The following is a 20,673-nucleotide window of genomic DNA, read 5'->3' as shown; positions in this document are numbered from 1 at the left end:
TCCCAGACCTCAAATAAATAAATGAATGGCTGTTGTGCTATGTTAACAAATCAAACAGTCAAGCATTTCTGAAGTAAAAGAAAATTTCAAATGATCAAAATAAAATTTTAATAGGCAGTATAGTTTTGGAAGACATAATTTTTCTCTAGAAATAAATGCCTCTGTGTATCTTTCCAGCAGTGGGTCCGAGGCACATTTCCTAAGTACCCTAAGATAAAAAAATGACTAATTCAAGGGAATTTTACTTTTCTCTGTTCATTAAATAATTCTTTCATATTCTTTCTCTTAATGTTTTGCTGCTGTTAACTCTGGGCAGGATCTCTATAAGTGTAGTACATTTCCAGAAACAGAATTGGTGAAATACATTACTCCAAATTGTATACATTTATGGCAAATCTCCAAGTACAAGCTATGTAGAAAGATTGAAGGGGGTGGGGGGTAAAGATACTGTCTCTATTCTGAAGGAGCTTACTGTCTTATAAAAATCTGCTATTTCTCAATTTACTAAACCTGGAGAACCTCTACCCTGGTGAAATCCCACATCAAAAATTAGCTTTTCTGTGAAAATGTCCTCCATTTCCAACTTCCTCATAAATACCATTCTCTCCTCAGTTTCATTGGTACTCAGTTCAGTTCAGACCATCAACATAGCACATAGTGCTAGTTATGTCTACTTCCTTGATTAGATTATGAACTAGCTGAAGGCAAACATCATGTGGTATGAATTACTGAAGTGCCAATGTCTGGATGATTGGCAAATACAAAAAGCGCTGATAAGCATCTCATGGATGCAGATCAAATGCCATGAAAACAGAACTGACCTCTATAAATCAAGACAGAGCTACTCTACAAAAGTAATCTAAACAGCTTATAGGTAGTAACTAAGATAAGAACACCTCATTAGCATGATCTTTTATAAGGTCTAGCACATTGTAAAAAACTTAAAACTTGTAAACATCAAGATGACTATTCATCATTACTTTCACACGTAAAGGCTTTGGAAGCCAGAGTCCAACTTTTCTCAATGTCATGGTGATCTTTTTGAAATAAGATTAGAGCTGAGGCGCTTTCTGAATGAAGATTAATTCTGGGATCTCATCGCTGTCACTTACTTCAGTGTGCATTTCAGTATCTAAGATGAACTTGGTCAGAAGCCCACAACGCAGAATACAGAAGACCTCCATGTCCAGCTCTCGGAATAATAAATGGTGATTCTGTAGTGACACTGTCTTTTCTTCTTTCCCTTTGAACTCCTAGGGAGAAAGTAGCAGCAACCAACAGAATAAATGAGGATTCTACTTAGTCTAATTTTTAATGAAGATTGTGAAGTGCAATCATGCATTTAACTTATGCAAAAAGTTACATTTTCATTGTATCACCAATTTCCTTTCACCAAAGTCTCTAAATATTCCTAAAAGACAGAGCACCTAATTTATATTGGGATATACATCACACATCAAGGTTCTTGATTGTTTTCTACTTAGAGATGAACTATTAGACAGATCAAGGCATTATGGTGTAGTACAGAAAACTACGAGCTTAATGGTCAGAAAGATTTGACTTCTTCAAACTGATGGTCGCCAGATGGGGCAGGGGTAGGGGGTAGGGAAAGATGGGTGAAAAAGGTGAAAGAAATTAAGTACAAACTGCCAGTTATAAAAATAGTCATGGGGATGTGAAGTACAGCATAGGAATATAGTCATTAATATTATAATAACTATGCATTATAGTGTCAAACGGGCACTAGACTTATTGGGGTGATCACTTCATAAGGTATATAAATGTCTATTTTGTACACCTGAAACTAATATAATTTTGTATGTCACTTGTAACTGGAAAATAAATTAATGTTTTAAAAAATGTATTTTTATTGATTTCAGAGAGGAAGGGAAAGGAAGAGCGAGAGAGAAACATCAATGATGAGAGGGAATCACTGACCTGCTGCCTCTTGCACGCCCTCTACTGGGGACCGAGCCCGCAACGTGGGCATGTGCCCTTGACTGGAATCGAACCCAGGACCCTTGAGTCCGCAGGCCAAGGCTCTATCCAATAAGCCAAACCAGCCAGGGCATAAATTAAGTTTTATTTTTATTTTTAATTGTTTTATTGCTTAAAGTATTACAAAGGGTATTACATATGTGTCCTTTTTTTCCCCCCGCCCTTGACAATCCCCTGGCCTCCCCTACCCACCAGTGTCTTATGTCCATTGGTTATGCTTATATGCATGCATACAAGTCCTTTGGTTGATCTCTTATCCCCCTCCCTCCTGCCCCCCAACCCTCCCTGGACTTCCCGTTGCAGTTTGACAATCAGTTTGAGGCAGCTCTGCCTCTGTATCTATTATTGTTCATAAGTTTATAATGGTCTTTATTATCCATGAATGAATGAGATCATGTGGTATTTTTCCTTCATTGACTGGCTTATTTCACTTAGCATAATGCTCTCCAGTTCCATCCATGCCATTGCAAATGGTAAGAGTTCATTCATTTTTACAGCAGCATAGTATTCCATCATGTAGATGTACCACAGTTTTCTAATCCATTCATCTACTGATGGGCACTTAGGCTGTTTCCAGATCTTAGCTATGGTGAATTGTGCTGCTATGAACATATGGGTGCCATAAATTAATTTTTTTTTAATATATTTTATTGATTTTTTACAGAGAGGAAGGGAGAGAGACAGAGAATCAGAAACATCGATGAGAGAGAAACATCGATCAGCTGCCTCCTGCACATTTCCCACTGGGGATGTGCCCGCAACCCAGGTACATGCCCTTGACCGGAATCGAACCTGGGACCCTTCAGTCCGCAGGCCAACGCTCCATCCACTGAGCCAAACCGGTTCCGGCTAAATTAATTTTTTTTAAAATGTTTTAATTAATGTTAGGGAGAGAGCGAGATAGAAACATCTATGTTGTTCAATTGGCTGCTTCCTGCATGCCCCCTGCTGAGGATCAAGCCTGAAACCAGGGCATATGCCCTGACTGGGGGATAGAACTGGTGACCTCTTAATACATGGGTTGCTGCTCAACCACTAAGCAACACCAACGGGGCTAAATTAAAAAAAATTTTTTTAAATATATTTTTATTGAATTCAGAGAGGAAGGGAGAGGGAGATAGAAACATCAATGATGCGAGAGAATCATTGATTGGCCTCTTGCACGCCCTCCCCCCTGTACTGGGGATCAAGCCCACAACGTGGGCATGTGCCCTCGACTAGAATTAAACCTGGGACCCTTTAGTCCACAGGCTGACACTCTATCCACTGAGCCAAACCAGCTAGGTCTAAATTAAATTTTTTAAAACAAGATTTTACTTCAAGCCCTTGAGCAAGCACCTATCAACCATGTGACCTTGGCTAAGTCACTTACCCTATCTGGGTCTTAGTTTCCTCATGCATTAAATTTGAATATGATTACTAACCTTGGATTTTTTTCTAACCTTGGATTTTTTAAAAATATATTTTACTTATTTCAGAGAGGAAGGGAGAGGGAGAAAGTGAGATAGAAGCATCAATGACGAGAGAGAATCATTGGTCGGCTGCTTCTTGCATGCCCCACAATGGGAATCAAGCCCGAAACCTGGTTCTTAAGTCGATGCTCAGCCACTCAGCCAAGCCGACTAGGCCTAATCTTGAATTTTTAGGAGGATTAGAGGAATCAATTATACATAATAAATACTTAATAAACATGGCTTCTCAGCTTTTGGCTAAGATCAAGTGTAATACTCAATAAACAGTAGCTAAGAAACAGAAATAATTAGGATCCATGTGGTTCAGGCAATATCACAAACACATGAAATCCACTTAGTGAGTGGTAGAGTTATAGGAAAAGGGAACTACTGTTTATTAAGTACCAGAAACTGTACAAGTATTTCATGTTATCTCAATTTATCAAGAATTTGACAATCTGGGATTGAAAAGGGGAAAGAAGCTAAAAGGAGTATATTTACAACCACGCCTACAGACAGAAGCTGATAATTACAAGGAAGAATTCAAAATACTGCTAGGATGCAAAAAATGGAATAAAATATCCAAGAAAATAATTAGAAAAACAAGGTGGTAGTGGTAAGAACTTGGAGTCTAATGTGAACTCTGCTACTGACAGGGACACTGTAAGGCCTACAGAAGCTTGTTTGCCTCTCCTTTCCCTAACATTTCTCTGTGAAATTCAGACAATAAAACTGGCCCTCTGTTAATCTCACTGGGCAGTAACACACCTTCATGGATATGCATCATTCCAATACCTTTTCCAGCTGGCCTCTATTAGATGGTGTAGGGTCGCATTCTGAACCATCCTCCTTTGAAATCATCTCATGGGAGGATGTTTTGTTCCCACCTGCTTTTCGATTCCTTCTTCCTTATGTTTCAAAAAGAGAAAAGTGAGTCAAGGAATCAATAATCATGTTTACTAAATATCACTGCCTTTAGTAAACAACCTGCTAAAGACTCCTTAGCGGCATAGGAGGTAAATTTTAAAGAACACTGATTTCAGAGAGGAAGGGAGAGGGATAGATAGATAGAAACATCAATGACAAGAAAGAAGCATTGATTGACTGCCTCCTGCAGGTCCCACACTAGGGACTGAGCCCACAATGCTGGCATGGGCCAGGATCAGGAATTGAACCGTGACCACCTGGTTCATAGGTCAATGCTCAACCACTGAGCCATGCCAGCTGGGTCAGAGGAGGTAATTGTCTAACCCCACACTATAGTTCATTATAAATGCTAAAGAAAGGATTCAAGTACATAATCTCTCCAATACTGATGCCTTAATGCATATAACCTCTTAGGTCAATTCAATGTGACTCATACAGAGACAATAAGATGTAAGAACTTACCTGTAATTCCTTGTTTTTTTATTTTTGCTGAAAATACAGTGCTGGCATGAGGTGTTACAGCTAAAGTTTCCAAGTCAAAGGCTGCAAGGGGAGGACTACAGTCTGGGGTGACTGAAACAGATAGCAGGCAGAAACTCAATATATAACAACCATATACCACTGTTAGGCTGGGAATGCTAATTACCCAACTGGCTAAAAACTAGTATCTAGAACTACCAAGCATGGCCGACTTCCTACAAGATGCATTCAAGTCATCTGGCTGTTTTGGCATAGGAAAATGGCCATAGATAACTTAGGAAGCTCCATGTTTTCCCCCACAGAACCAAGCTAACACTTTAAAAAGACAAGTTTACTTAATGGTCAGAGGTATTATGAACTTTCAGCTCTACTCCTGGTTCATAACTATGTTTAGGAAGTCAAAGGGCACTGCAACTTACTAGTTGACCTCCAAAGAAGCAAAGTAACCTAACCAATGTTTTATATTTTTTTAAGCAGAAAGAGCTCTTGGCGATAATGATGGAAGGAAAAATGGACACACTCATTGCTATCATTGAGCCTGGCTTAAAAGCTAACTTCTTTATCTCCTCACTGCTCTCCAAGTAGGGCTACCAGGATATTTCCCTTACCTGCCAAGTATTTTTCCAGGATTCCCTGTAGCTCTACAATGTGCTTTAACCTGGTGAGCACCTTTCCCTTCATCTCAGGTGACATTTGCCGGCAAAAGGCATTTACAACCTGCAAAGGTAAAAATCATATTCTCATACTTTGAACTGTTCAGATTTTAATCTTGTTCATCCAGAGCTAAGATGCCATTCAGCAGCAGGATCTGTAAGTTTAGTCTGTAATGTAAAAAGTACTCTCAGCAAAATGCTGTAGAGGGAAAAAGCCCTGGGCCAATTCATAAGACTTGACTCTTAATCCTAGTTCTATTTATTACAAGTTAAATGACAAGGCAGAATAGCACAGTGGCTAGAGAGCATACACTTTGGTGAAACAAGTCTTATTCCACTACTTACTAGTAGTGTGACCCTGGCCAAATCTTTAACCTTTCTGAGCTTTTATTTCTTCAACTATAAGATAGGAATGCAGTTGTTATATGAATTAAATGAGTCCAACATTTGGCATGGTAGAGTGCTTGATAAATTTTAATGACCAAATTCTCTGTACCCAGAATTCCATATGTACTAAAAGAGGATAATACTCATTGTTGCCTATGTCATAATATAATTGTGAGGATAAGAAGAGATCATTCAAATAAATAAACTTTCTCAGAGATACTATGCATGAGAAAGGAGATGTAGATATAAAATGATACCATAATTTTCATCATTTCACTTTCCTTATATTTCATATTATTGTGCATTTCATTAAGCACAAATATGTTCTAAAAGAATGGGGAAATTCATTCAAATGATCTCACTGATTTGAAACATTAGGTGTGTACTTAACCAAGGATAAACAGTATTTTTTCACAGTGAAGAAGATGACATTATTCCAGGCAGAAGTAAAAATACTATGAGAAAGGGTTGGAGGTAGTAAAGCATAGGCAACATTAAGTGAATTCTAGTATTTTCATTTGGCTGCATCAGAAGATACATATAATTGGGGGTGAGGGTGGGGGTGGGGAGAGATACACACAGTGAGAGAAATACACTGAGGTTAGTGCCTGGTAGACTTTTTAGGGCATCTTGTGGGAATCAAGAAAATAGTTTCCTTTTGAAACTAACTACAGATAATAGGTGAACTGTTCTAAAAACTCTGCTCACCTCTCGGAACCAATTGAGAGTAAGACATATGAGTGAACATATGAATGAACGTTCTTTATCAGACATGGATTCCAGCCTCTCTCCAGGCTCCAGGTCAGTGAGCAATATAGGACAATCTGAAAGAAAACAGACTTTTTACTCCCTTTGGTTCAAGTCAACAGAACCTGGATGCTGCCCCTAAAGCTAACTTTCCTTCTGTGTAGTTTCCCATTTAACTTGTATGTGAAGATCAAGTCCCCAAATACTTCCATATTAGCAGCAGTCAACAAATATAATAAAGAAGTATTAGCAACAACTATAGAAGCAAAGACCAGAAAGTAATATGAAACTATGATAACAATTGATTGTTAACATGTTGAGAGTCTGATATGTATTATTTTGTCTTTGGAACTCTATTATTACTGCTATACTATTCTGCGAAGTTAGAAAATTCGCCCTATCCGGTGTGGCTCAGTGGATGGAGCGTCGGCCTGCAGGCTGAAAGGTCCCAGATTCGATTCTGGTCAAGGGCATGTACCCTGGTTGCAGGCACATCCCCAATAGGAGGTGTGCAGGAGGCAGCTGATCAATGTTTCTCTCTCATCGATGTTTCTAACTCTCTATCCCCCTCCTTTCCTCTCTGTAAAAAATCAAATATATTTTTTAAAAAAAAGAAAAAGAAAGAGAATTCCTCCCCCAAACACCATATACTGGTCTGCCCCTTCTCTAAGTTTACCAAAGAAAGGTCACAAAGAGGACAGGTTGATAACTTTGTCCTATACCTAACAAACCATCAATCTCCTCCAAGTTTCCATTATGTTGTTTCTCCACACACAGTCTCAGTAACCGGAAATAGGGAGCTAGGCACAATGGAGAGACCAACCTGGGAAGGAAAAATCCATTTCCATATCAGACTTTACAGGCATATTAGTTCACATTTATGGGGAGCCCAAACTTATAATAAAAGAAATTTTTCCCAAAATAACTACTTTTAAGAACATATGACAAGGAAATTAATGGATGCACAGCAGATACATAATGAACCGAATTGGAGGAAGGCAGAGGTGAGTAGAATGAATGACATGTGTTAGGAAGGAGGGAGTGAAAATAGCAGAGGTAGACAATTATGTCCTTGGGAGGGAAACAGAAACAAAAGTAGCTTCACAGAAACCTGCTGGCTGTCATGAGGCAATGCAAATTCCAACTAAAAGGTCCAAGAGGAAAACAAAGATTCTGCTAACCCATCCAAATATTACCTATCTTTGGAGAAACCCTTTTCAATTAAGTTCCCCACAGATTGCAAGAACTATGGAATTCCTGTGAACATTCAAAACATCAGCAGAGGTTTTAGGAAAGAATGTGTACTGACTTGTGGTCTGATTCCTGTGAAGTCCTTCTACCCTCATCTTCTGCAAAGTCCTGAGAGAACAGGAGTGGCAGGAGGTTGATAGCGATCCCATCTTGACTATTGTATTCTTCTAGTCCATAGAGAGCTTTCACAGGAAATGGATAGTTACTGTGGAGAGAAACCAGAATCTGATGCCTCAATTCAAGGGTATACAAGTCTATAGGGGAAACCACTAGAACAAATCAATCTCCCTATTATGAGGAGAAATGAGAAACAGGATAAAGGATAAAGCAGGGAAACATTTTGCAATTCTGGAGCCAGGGGTGCTGGGTTTGGGATGAAAGAAGTTGTGGGAATAGGCTAGATTTGGCTGAGGTCAAGGGCATTCTGATATCTGTACTAGCTACTGACATAATTTATTCACCAGTATAATCAAATCAGGGAGTAAATAGTACTTACCCTTTTGGAACAGCACACAAGTCAACCACAAAGGCATCTTGAAAATCGTTAAAGATGGTTTGCCCAACCCATTCCTTCAGGAAACAAACAAAAGAGGCTGTGTAGCCCATGGTGTACGGACAGTAGAGCCCTAGATAAACTATTGACCTTTCTAAGCCTCAATTTCCTCATTTCTAAAAAGGAAATAACAATACTTCATTATTATGAAGTTGAAAAGACGTAATGCATGAAAAGTGCTTAACACACTGCCTGGCAACTACCAACAACATCAACACTATCAACACCTCATGCTTACTATTATTATATGAAGAAGGCCTCAGAGGAGAGAGGTCTGGGGCAGGGGAGTCAGAACAGCCTTCCCACTTAGAGCTCAGAGGATAATTTATTTTTACAGCACAACAGAGAGAGAGATTGAAGAACGTGTAGTAAAGCAGCACTCATGCTTCGTTGCTTTAAGAAAAGACACCTGGGCCCTCGCCGGTTTGGCTCCGTGGATAAAGCGCCGGCCTGCGGACTGAAGGGTCCCTGGTTGATTCCAGTCAAGGGCACATATCCAGGTTGTGGGCTCGATCCCCAGTAGGGGGTGTGCAGCGGGCAGCCCATCAATGGTTCTCTCTAGCATTAATGTTTCCATCTATCTCTCCCTCTCCCTTCCTCTCTGAAATCAATAAAAATATATTTAAAAAAGGAAAAAGAAAAAGATACTTGGCCTTACCAGGACTTTTGGAGCCAGCTTTACTATTTGAATCATGTTGGCAAATTCATCATAGTACAGTACAGAGGCCTGAGGAGACTGCTTACTGCAGGAATGAACCAACTGCAACAAGGAGGTCACCTGGAGCATCCGAAGACAAAGAATGGTTCAGCCCTTGAGCTGCCACTGCTTCCCTAAAACCATTCACCCCACTTAGTTTTTTCCCTTTCCAATTTCACTGGCAAAGTGCTTATTACCTCTCACCTCAGGTTTTCCTGAGCATCTGAACCAGTCTGTCTTTGTCTAATCTCACCTCTTTTCCAATCCACAAGACACATAGCCATTTGTTTTTCTAAAGCAAAGCTTGGATTATGCCATTTCTAGGCTAAGAAACCCTTAAGGACTACCTCTGAGAAAAAAATTAAAATGTTTTGATTCACATTTAAAGCCTTTTTTACTATCTCCAATATAGCTTTCTCTCCAACTCTCCAATTACACATTGACCATGCTCTGATCAATCTGTCATTCTTCAAACACAGCCCATCTTTATTGCTCTCAGGGAATTCACGATTTAATTAGGGAGATTAGACAGATGCAGAAATAAATACAACACAAGCCAGTAGATTCTAAGTGCCACAAGAGTGGTACAAATCTCTTTGAGTTCTGAAAAACATATATTGAAAAAACCAGCACACTTTCTGATAAACTGACAGTAACCAGAATCAATTCCTCAATTTCTCATAAACATATCCAATTACATTACAATAACTTACCTGTGTGTACTGTTCATTGCTCAGATCTGCTTTCCCTTGGATCAAACTTGAAAATCTACTTCTAAAAAGAAGAAATTTTAGCTTCACTTTTGTAATAATTTGTAATAACCGGCAATTAAGTTTAAGAATCTCACCTTACCTGAGATGAGGGTAATGACAAAAATACATGAAGGGCCCTAGCCGGTTTGGCTCAATGGATAGAGTGTTGGCTTGCCGAAACCGGTTTGGCTCGGTGGATAGAGCGTCGGCCTGCGGACTGAAAGGTCCCGGGTTCGATTCCGGTCAAGGGCATGTACCTGGGTTGCGGGCACATCCCCAGTAGGAGATGTGCAGGAGGCAGCTGATCGATGATTCTCTCTCATCGATGTTTCTAACTCTCTATCTCTCTCTCCCTTCCTCTCTGTAAAAAATCAATAAAATATATTTAAAAAAAAAAACCAAAAACAAAACAAAAAAAAAAACATTTTGAAAAAAAAAAAAAAAAAAAAAAAAAGAGTGTTGGCTTGAGGATTGAAGGGTCCCAGGTTGCAGGCTCAATACCCCTGCCCCTGGTCGGGATACATGTGGGAGGCAACGAATCAATGTGTCTCTCTCACATTTATGTTTCTCTCTCTCTGTCTCTCCCCCTCCTTCTACACACTCTAAAAATCAATGAAAAAATATCCTCAAGTGAGGATTAACAAACAAAAAAAAAGTGCAAAAAGGGACAGAGCAGTATTTATTTAGGTCACACAAAATGTGGATTAGAACAAACAATGGCTATCTTAGATTTTTAAAAAAATGTTTTTATTGATTTTGGAGAGAGATGCACAGCAAAATGAGCTAAATTGGAGGAAGGCAGAGGTGTGTGTTTATTGATCTCTCCAAAATGTTTCTCTCTTTCTCCCTCTCCCTTCCTCCCTGAAGTCAATAAAAATATATTTGAAAGAAAGGAAGAAAGATCAATGATGAGAGAGAATCACTGATCGACTGCCTCCTGTACGCCCCTACTGGGGATCAAGCCTCCAACCCGGACATGTGCCATGACTAGGAATTGAACTGTGACCTCCAGATTCATGGATCTATGTTCAACCACTAAGCAACATCGGCCAGGCTTAGATTTTCCTTTTAAGGGCACACTAAAACTAGTAATAATCATAAAGTGAGCACTAAGCATTATTCTAACCATTTAATGTTCTCAACAACTCTAGAAAGTAAATACTATTATCTTTATTTCACAGATGTGAGAATACAAAAGCACAGAGAGGTAATGTAACTTGCCTAAGATTATTCAGCTAATAAAAAATAGAGCTAGTATTCGACCCCAGGCAAACAATATAGCTCTGGAAAATGAACCAGTACACTATTCAGCCTCTACAAATTACTAATGCTAATTCTAAGGATGTCTTTTGAGGTCTCAGGAATTCCTGACAAATCATTTCCAGGGATCATGAACTGAACTCCAATGTCATTTTGCAGTGGCAGTATCTTATCAAACCCCAAATCAAATGTTCCTTTAGATGCTACAATTGTGGCATCAAAGTGCAGGGGGGAAGGGGGCACCTATAGAAAGACTTTGTGTTAAACATCATGTCCCAGACAAGAATAACAGCAATGAAGAAACCTATATTGTCTAGTGCCCAGACAGAGCAGATACAGAAAAATGCACCCCAGGAGAATCAGGATTTCCCTTTTGTAGAAACATTTCTAGAACTTTATTTCTTGGCAATCCCTAGTTTTTAACCATCAGATTGCAATGACTATGATCACAATTCTGTAAAAATTATATGTGGCACATACAGTCAAGATTGGAAGGGAATGCCCTAGCTGGTTTGGCTCAGTGGATAGAGTGTTGGCCTGTAGACTGAAGTGATCAAGGGTTCAATTCTGGTCAAGGGCACATGCCTGGGTTGCAGGCTTGATCCCCAGTGAGGGGTGTGCAGGAGGCAGCCAATCAATGATTTCTCATCATTGATGTTTCTATCTCTCTCTCCCTCTCCCTTCCTCTCTGAAATTAATAAAAAAGCAATATACACACACACACACACACACACACACACACTAAAGCCCCGGTGCACAAAAATTTTTGCACTCAGGGGGTTCCCTCAGCCCAGCCTATGCCCTCTTGCAGCCTGGGACCCCTCGGGGGATGTCCACCTGCTGGCTTAGGCACGTTCCCTGGGGGATCAGACCCAAGCTGGCAGTCAGACATCCCTCTGGCAGCCCGGCAACCCTTGGGGGATGTCCACTTACCAGCAGGGAGAAGACCTAAGCTGCAGTCAGACATCCTTAGTGCTGCTGAGGAGGTGGGAGAGGCTCTTGCCAACACTGTTGTGCTGGCAGCCATCAGCCTGGCTCGTGGATGAGCGGAGCTCCCCCTGTGGGAGCACACTGACCACCAGGGGCAGCTCCTGCATTGAGCTCCTGCACTGAGCGTCTGCCCCCTGGTGGTCAGTGTGTGTCATAGTGACCAGTGATTCCCAGTCATTCTACTATTAGGGTCAATTTGCATATTACCCTTTTATTATATAGGATAGAGGCCTGGTGCACGGGTGGGGGCCGGCTGGTTTGCTTTGAAGGGTGTCCCAGATCAGGTTGGGGGTCCTGCTGGGGTGCCAGGCCAGCCTGGATGAGGGGCTGATGGTGTTTGCAGGCTGGTCACACCCCCTTCGGGGTGGGGTCCCCCCTTAGGTGCCTGGCCAGCCTGGGTGAGGGATTGATGGCTGTTTGCAGGCTGGTCAAGCCCCCCCCAGTGGGGACCCTCACCCCATGGAGGTTTGGCCAGCCTGGGTGAGGGGTTGAGGGCCATTTTCAGGCTGGCCAAGCCCCTCAGCGACGGAAGCTCTCAGCCTCTCCTTTTTTTCTTTTTATTCTGGGATTTATTTACCTTCTATAATAAGGCTACAACTCAGAACTAGCCAGGGAGGGCGGGAAGCTTGGCTTCCTCCATTGCCAGGGGCAACCCAAGCTCCTGCTCGCTCCAGCTCCATGTCCACGGCCAGCCGAAAGCAGATATCCGGGGTTTATTTATCTTCTATAATTGAAACTTTGCTGCCTTGAGTGGAGCTCAGAGCTGGCCACGGCAGGCGGGAAGCTTGGCTTCCTCCATCACTGGGGCAACCAAGCCTCCTGCTTGCTCCAGCTCCGTGGCTGCTGGCTGCCATCTTGGTTGGGTTAATTTGCATATAGCCACTCTGATTGGCTGGTGGGCGTGGCTTAAGGCATAGCAAAGGTATGGACAATTTGCGCGCGCAAATTTTATATATATATAAAAAATTGGACTTTAATGTGGAAAAGTGGCAACTAACATTTGCTCACTTTGCTTATTATCCTACATAATAAAAGCAAAGTATACAAACTGTCCCCTCAACCGGAGTTCTTCCAGAAGTTCGACCATGGGGCGGGCCAGCCAGGGGAAGGGAGGGAGGCCCTGGTGCTGGCAGGCGGCCAGGGGAAGGGAGGGACGCCCCAGCTGGCGGCTGGCAGCTGCTAGTGACCCTACCAGTGCACAAATTTCGTGCCCTGGCCTCTAGTGGTTTTAATATCTGCTGTTACAATGATGTCTACACAATGTAATACTTTATTCTGTAAGGCAGCAACTTGGTTAACTGACCAATTTCCATGCATACCTGTCTAATGCCATGATGCCAGCCATGGTGATAGCACCAACAATACCAATGAGTTTGTACTTGAATATGGTGCTAGACAGCTGCTTCCTTATCACCAGATGCATGTCATCCTACAAGGAGACAATGATACAGAAAAGAAAAAGAGGAATGGTATAGCAAAAGAACCTACAGATATCAGAGGCTAAGAAACTAGAAAAACAAGGGTTCTATCAGTCATTAACTGTGTGGCCTTTGGCAAGGCATTTCATCTCTCTGAGTCTCAATATTTTTCATCTATAAAAGAATCAGAGACAAATTATGAAATTTCCTAGAACAGTGCCTGGCACATGGTAGATATTCAATAATAAGTTATTATTGTTACTGTTGGATAGTTGCTCGATAAGCATATGTGAATTGTCATAATACTATTTACTGTTCAGCTAATAAAATTATGAAATAGAAATAGTTAGGATATGGACATTCAACACGATCCTTATTAAAATCCCAATAGCATTTTTTGCAGAAATAGAAAAACCCATACTAAAATTCAAAGGGGATTTCAAGGAACCCAAACAGCCAAAACAATCTAGAAAAAGAACAAATTTGGGGCTCACACTTCCCAATTTCAAAATTTCTCAAAGCTATAATAGTCAAAACAGTGTGCTACTAACATAAGGACACACATACAGACCAATGAATAGAAAGAATCCAGAAACAAACCTTCATATTCACATAGATGGTCAATTGATTTTCCACAAATGGTGCCAAGACCATTCAATGGGGAAAGGATAGACTTTTCAAGATGCTGAAAAAACTGGACACTCACAATCAAAAAATGAAATTGGCTCAGCCAGTATTGCTCAGCATCAACCCATGAACCGGTTCAATTCCCGGTCAGGGCACATACCCGGTTTGCCAGCTTGATCCCCAGCAGGGGATGATTCTTTTCATTATTGATGTTTCTATCCCTTCCTCCCTCTCCCTTTCTCTCTCTGAAAAAAAACTCACCAAAAACAAAAAAAGGGAAAAGACAACCCCCAGAATGGGAGGAAACATTTGTAAATCATATATCTAGTAAGGAATTAATATGCATAACACATAAAGAATTATTACACATTAAAAAAATAAAAACACACCCGTTTAAAAACTGAGCAAAGAATGTGAACAAATGTTTTTCCAAAGAAGATATACAAATGACCAATAAGCACATAGATGTTCACCATTAGTCATTAGGGAAATGCAAATCAAAACCACAGTAAGATACTACTTCACACCCAGTAGGATGGTTATAATTAAAAAATTAAAAAATAAGTGTTGGTAAGGATGCAGATAAATGGAAACCCTCAACTATTCACAGGAATGTAAAATGGTACAGTTACTGTAGAAAACAGTTTGGTGGTTCTCAAAACATTAAACATAATCACCATATGACTCAGCAAATCTATTCCTAGGTATATATATATACAAAAGAATTGAAAATAGGGACTCAGTGAGAGACCTGTACTCTTTCTTACATTCCTAGTATCATTATTCACAATAGTCAAAAGATGGTAAAAGCCCAGTGTACATGAATGAATGAATGGATAAAGTAAATGTGGTATATACCTTAATACACATAAAATGGACTTTTATTCGAGCCATAAAAAGGAATGAAGTTCTAATATAGTCTTCAACATAGATGAACCTTGAACATATTATGCTAAGTGAAATAAACCAAACACAAAAAGACAAATATTGTATGATTCTATTTAAATGAGGTACCTAATATGTAAATTCAGAGAAAGAAAGTAGATTAGAGATTACCAGGGGCTAGGGAGAAGGGAAATGGAAGATTATCACTTAACAGGTACCGAATTTGTTTTGGATGATGAAAAAATTCTGAATATAGGTAGTGGTGACTGCTGTACAACATTGTGAATGTACTTAATGCCACTGAATTGTATATTTAAACATGGTTAAAATAATAAAATTTATGTTGTGTATGTACCACAATTTAAAACAGTAATGACATAGCTCTAAATTAATGATATGAAGCTATCTCCAAAATGTACTGCTACATGAAAGACGTTCAGGATGCAAAATAAGAGGGTAAGGAGTAGAATAATAGATAAATACAAATTTGTAAATGCTCAGAACATCTCAGAAAGCTATAAAATAGTAACAGTGATTGTCTTTAGAGAACTAGATGTCTAGAGGACTGAGAGGAGAGACTTATTTTTCACTACCTTCCCATACCTTTTGAATTTTGTATCATGTGCATATTACCTAGCCAATTTATTTATTTTTTTAATTTTTAAAGGGTGTTGGTTGTTCATAATTTAGTATGGATTACTGCCACAGGGTGGCACCAAAGATACAAAAGAGCCATGTGTTAAGATTCTAACCCAGTGGTTCTCAACCTGTGGGCCCGCGACCCCTTTGGTGGTCAAACGACCCTTTCCAAGGGGTCGCCTAAGACCATCCTGCATATCAGATATTTACATGACGATTCATAACAGTAGCAAAATTACAGTTATGAAGTAGCAACGAAAATAATTTTATGGTTGGGTCACAACATGAGGAACTGTATTTAAAGGGCCAGAAGGTTGAGAACCACTGTTCTAACCTAATTTCTTATTTTAGTCCTTTGCCTGGCTTTTTCAATGGTGTTCACAAAAGAAAACAAGCTCAGATGATGTAGAATGCTCTGTGCCCCCTAGGCACTCAGCGCAGAATATAAACTACTTTTCTTAGTTTCATAGTTAGCTGATTACAGACCCATTTCCACACAGAAGGTCTAATACACCTAACATCTCAGTGCTTGCTCCACAGTAAGCACTTAATGTTTGTGGTAAGAAAATAATAAACAAATGCTGGGACTATGACTATGTACTCTATTTCGCCTACAACACAGGCTGGATTTATTTTTTTTTTCTTTCAGTAAATTACAATTAAAAAGGTTTAAGATTCTTTCTCAACACACTTCCCCTTACCTGGATGTGACTGCTGCCGTCAAGCTGTTGGCTAAATGCCAGTGTGCTGAGAAGATAGAAGAGTTTTCGTATTTGCCGAGGGGACATTTTATCCAGATAATCTAAAATGCCCTGTGACCAAAAAATGCAAATGATACAGTTAGGAACTAACATTTTTTTCCTTTAAAAAAAATTAAATCCTTATATGAAGCATATACAGATAGGCAGACATCTATTCCATGAAAGCTCAGGTTCTCTAAAGCTAAGCTAAGACCCCAAAAGGGCAGAAATTCTTAGTCATCAAAACATGTCTCTTCAATCTCCCTATTTTTCCTCTATTCTTCCCTTTTTCTTAGTGAAAACAATATTCTGCCAAATGTTATATCTCTGACCTTTTCCCCGTATCATCTCAGGTTCTATTTCATAAATTATTCTTTCTGGAGAATCACAAGGGAATTATTTACTTTTTTTTTTTTTAATCCTCACCCAAGGGTATTTTTTCATTGATTTTTAGAGAGAGTAGAAGAGGGAGGGAAAGACAGAGAGAAATATTGGGAAACCAATTAATGTGTTTCTCTGTGCCCTTGACAGGAATCGAACCCTGGATTCTTCTGTCCATAGGAAAACGCTCTATCCACTGAGCCAAAATGGCTAGGGCAGAATTATTTACTTTTTGACCTTGGGTAAAACCTCAGCATTCTCATCCCTAATATGGGGATAACACAGCCTACACAGTTACCTTTCAAAGTCCAGACTTAATTATGTTGGCTCCCTCATACAAACCTGGAATAGATTCCTACTGTCTGTAAGATAAAGTTGAGCCCGGCCAGCATGGTTCAGTGATGGAGCATCAATCTATGAACCAGGAGGTCACGGTTGAATTCCTGATTAGGACACATGCCTAGGTTTCGGGCTCAATCCCCAGTGTGGGGCATATAGGAGTCAACTGATCAATGATTCTTTCTCATCACTGATGTTTCTATCTCTCCCTCTCCCTTCCTCTCAGAAATCAATAAAAATATATATATATAAAAAAGATAAAGTTGAAACTCTTAGCGTGGGATTTGAGACCATTCATAATCTGGTCCTGTCCTATGTCTTCTAAGCCTCACCTCCCACCACCTTTCACCATATATCCTCTTTGCCAAGCACGCTCATCTTCTTTTCATCTCCCAGGCACACCACAGACTTGGGTGCCAACCTGCTTCTGTTCAAACTGCCCTGTGCCTATATGCACTTTCTTCCTTTCCCTTATCAAGTAATTCCCAACTTTCAAGAATCACCCAAATGTTATCTCCTCTTTGAAAACTTCTCCAGCTTCCCAGGTCAAATTAATTATTCCTGTTCTGGTGTATCTTTACTAGAGAATTCATCATGCATTTGTAATGACTATAAGTCTTACTTTCTATCATCAAAGGCAAGGACTGACTTTTGTATCCACAGACCAAAAATAGAGCCTATCACATAATCATAAAAAAGTATTTGCTGAACAAATACATAAATGAATTATTTTTTTGTATTATTTCCCATCACCTCACCTCCTCCTACCAAGAATGTCAATAGAGTACAAAATAAATTATTGCTAACCGATAGCAGCTATTTCTCAAATATCTGCAAGAAAGAAAAATGATTCAATATATGTCCATGAAGCGACTAGATACCTTCACAAAAACAGCATTCAGCCTCATAACAGATAGGTTTACAACTACCAGCTCTAGGAGAACATCCAATGCAATATCAACTTCGGCTTCATTCCCACTGCAGATATGGGTCACGAGGGCACCAATCACTTCCTATACAGAAAAGAGTCAACAGGACAGTATGAAGCAAAAATATGGAAGAGTCATCTTAAAGGGGTTTAAGCCTGAGGGCTTCCAATCTCAACTTGGTCAAAATCTCAATCCACCCTATCCCAGTGTCTAATTTTATTATCTAGTTTTCATTTATGTTGGATTCAGGAGGTTAAGATTATGCCAAATCTAACTACACTACCATCCAGTCATTTCCCATAATTATCTAGATAGTGAACATTATCTAAACCATTAATTTTCAACTGGTGTGCCATAAGAATTTTTAAAAACATGCAATACCTGACTATTTAGTCAGGAACACTGACCTCTTTTCCCTTAGATTGTCAAATAAAAAATGACAACAACCAAAACAATAGCCATCTGGTGTGAATGAATCAAAATTATACCTATTTTGCCTGGCCGGTATGGCTCAGTGGTTGAGCATCAACCTATGAACCAGGAGTTGTGGTTCGATTCCAGGTCAGGGCACATGCTCAAGTTGCAGGCTCGATTCCCCAGTGTGGGCATACAGGAGGCAGCCGATCAATGAATCTCTCTCATCACTGATGATTCTACCTCTCTCTCCCTCTCTGAAATCAATGAAAATATATTTTGGGGAAAAAATTATACCTATGTTTTTGTCAGATTGGCAAAAAACATATTTTTTGGAGTGCCGGAGAAAAAGTTTGAAAATTGCTAATCTAAACCCTCCTGATTTTTCTCCGTGGCATAGTCTTTCTCTTTTTCATATGGGTTAAATATTACCCTTTATGCTGTGATTGTATTTAAACTTTTTGAAATTTACTGAAAAGATGGCCTTCGAGGATCTAAAGATTTTGGAAGTTTTTATCTGCTAAACTTGTATGTTTCAAGCAACATGTGCCATGATAGTGTTTTTAAAATAAGATGGTTCAAAAAAAAAATGTCTTAGATGCCATTCTCCCTTTTCTTTATAATGCTGCTCCAAATAGAGTCATCTGGCTTCCTCAATTGCAATAGCTAGTTCATGCCAACTGAATCTATTGCTGGTGTAAGTTTTTAAAACTTTTTCTTCGTTTTTTAAAGAGATCCATTCAACTGTGTTTTAACATTGTTAATAATAGGTATAGAATATATAACAAATACAAAATAAGACACTTTGTTCTTTTCATAATCACTTCCTACAAGTATAGTCCTCCCTCAGTGGATATGTGTTATTAAATTTTGTGTCTCACATTCATGGGAATAGGGCTATGCCCTCAGCCTTTCTTCTTCATTGGTATTTTGCCACATTTTTTTCCTAGGAAACTCCAGGCTCAACTGGCAGTTGACTATTTGCAGCTAAATTTTAAGACTGCAATTCCTGTACTGTGAAGCTTCCTGACCAAAGTTCATTTGGAGCATACTGGATCTGAATCTTCATTTTAGATTCAGAATTTTAGAGCTCAAAACACAGAGTTTGATCCTCCAATCCAGTCTCTTCCCTTTACTGAGACTATCACTAGAACTAAGTTTTCCCAACTCCCGGTACAGAGCTCTTTCTCCCTCAATGCCTTCAATCAACAAGCAATAAACATCAGATCACATTCAAGTCACTTGGAATAGCATTTCTTCCCTTTTCCCTGTTTGCTCTTTTCCAAAATAAATATTTCAACATACCTGCTGGCAGTAAGTATCAAAAAACTTAAATGCATATCTGTATAGGAGACTGCCAAATAAAATTATACTCTGGTCTAGGGAGTGCAACAAATTCTGAGCCAGCGATAGAATGGATGGACAAACATCCTTAAGAACCTTGAGGGGGAAGAAAAGAGAGAAAAAAGTTTTAGCACCAAGAATAGCTAATCATTTTGGAATGTGAGATATCTCCCAGTCAAATCTCATGTTAAATAAAGAAACCTTAATCTTCGCTTTACCCAGAATAATTCTTCATCATTCTAGATTCAGCATATAAATAAGAATTGGCTTTGAAGCTCAAAGAAGTTAAACTACAACCTAATAGCACTGTTTGTATCTGCCCAATATGAGACTAGAATCCAGATCTTTTAAATCCCAATTTCCTCACTCAATTATACAACCCCCAAGTGATATATTAGGCTTGCTCTGCTTTAGTTATGATTTGAAATCAATCTACAAGGTTCAATACTAATTAGATAGATTTCTTTGAAAGATCGAGAACTAGTCTTGTCTTACCAAGAAGGTATTAATGGATGCAGAGTAAAACAGTTACTAAGTCCACCTTTTTTACCAATATCATTACAATAAAAAGAAAATCTTAATTAAGCAATAAACTGCTTTACTGAGAAAAATACAGTAAAAAATGATATATGGTTTCTGCTTTCTGGAAAATTATAGCCCAAAACATATATTATTGCCAGAAATAAGCACAGAAAGAACTGCAAGATAAAATAATACAAACACTGCCCTGGCCGGTGTTCTCAGTGGTTAGAGCATTGGCCTGTGCATTGAAGGGTTTTGGGTTCGATTCCCTGCATTGCAGGTTCAATCT

At 39.5% G+C, this 20,673-nt stretch overlaps 1 protein-coding gene across 3 annotated transcripts in view; it reads right to left on the bottom strand.

The window, feature by feature from the left end:
- The window catches only part of FANCD2 (FA complementation group D2), a 75,684-nt gene that overhangs the window by 22,915 nt on the left and 32,096 nt on the right, over positions 1-20,673 (bottom strand). For 2 of the 3 annotated variants that reach the window (XR_004971500.1, XM_036332147.1), the window contains 14 exons: positions 19,824-19,958; positions 18,057-18,188; positions 16,417-16,527; positions 13,466-13,575; positions 9,858-9,918; positions 9,106-9,225; positions 8,391-8,464; positions 7,953-8,099; positions 7,366-7,466; positions 6,605-6,720; positions 5,465-5,573; positions 4,839-4,949; positions 4,245-4,357; positions 1,113-1,253 (listed from right to left, as the gene is read on the bottom strand). Coding sequence is in view for 2 of the 3 variants with exons in the window: in XM_036332147.1 (XP_036188040.1) it covers positions 1,113-1,253; positions 4,245-4,357; positions 4,839-4,949; positions 5,465-5,573; positions 6,605-6,720; positions 7,366-7,466; positions 7,953-8,099; positions 8,391-8,464; positions 9,106-9,225; positions 9,858-9,918; positions 13,466-13,575; positions 16,417-16,527; positions 18,057-18,188; positions 19,824-19,958 (1,581 nt within the window). In the remaining variant the exon portion in view is untranslated. Of the gene's footprint in view, positions 1-1,112; positions 1,254-4,217; positions 4,358-4,838; positions 4,950-5,464; positions 5,574-6,604; positions 6,721-7,365; positions 7,467-7,952; positions 8,100-8,390; positions 8,465-9,105; positions 9,226-9,857; positions 9,919-13,465; positions 13,576-16,416; positions 16,528-18,056; positions 18,189-19,823; positions 19,959-20,673 lie in introns of those variants that run through there. The other variant, XM_036332148.1, reaches the window with a different exon arrangement.

Source organism: Myotis myotis, unplaced genomic scaffold (assembly GCF_014108235.1).
Source record: "Myotis myotis isolate mMyoMyo1 unplaced genomic scaffold, mMyoMyo1.p scaffold_m19_p_13, whole genome shotgun sequence".
Classification (NCBI taxonomy): Eukaryota; Metazoa; Chordata; class Mammalia; order Chiroptera; family Vespertilionidae; genus Myotis; species Myotis myotis.
The sequence above is the reverse complement of the archived record's forward strand: the minus strand, read 5'-3'. Positions and strand labels throughout refer to the sequence as shown.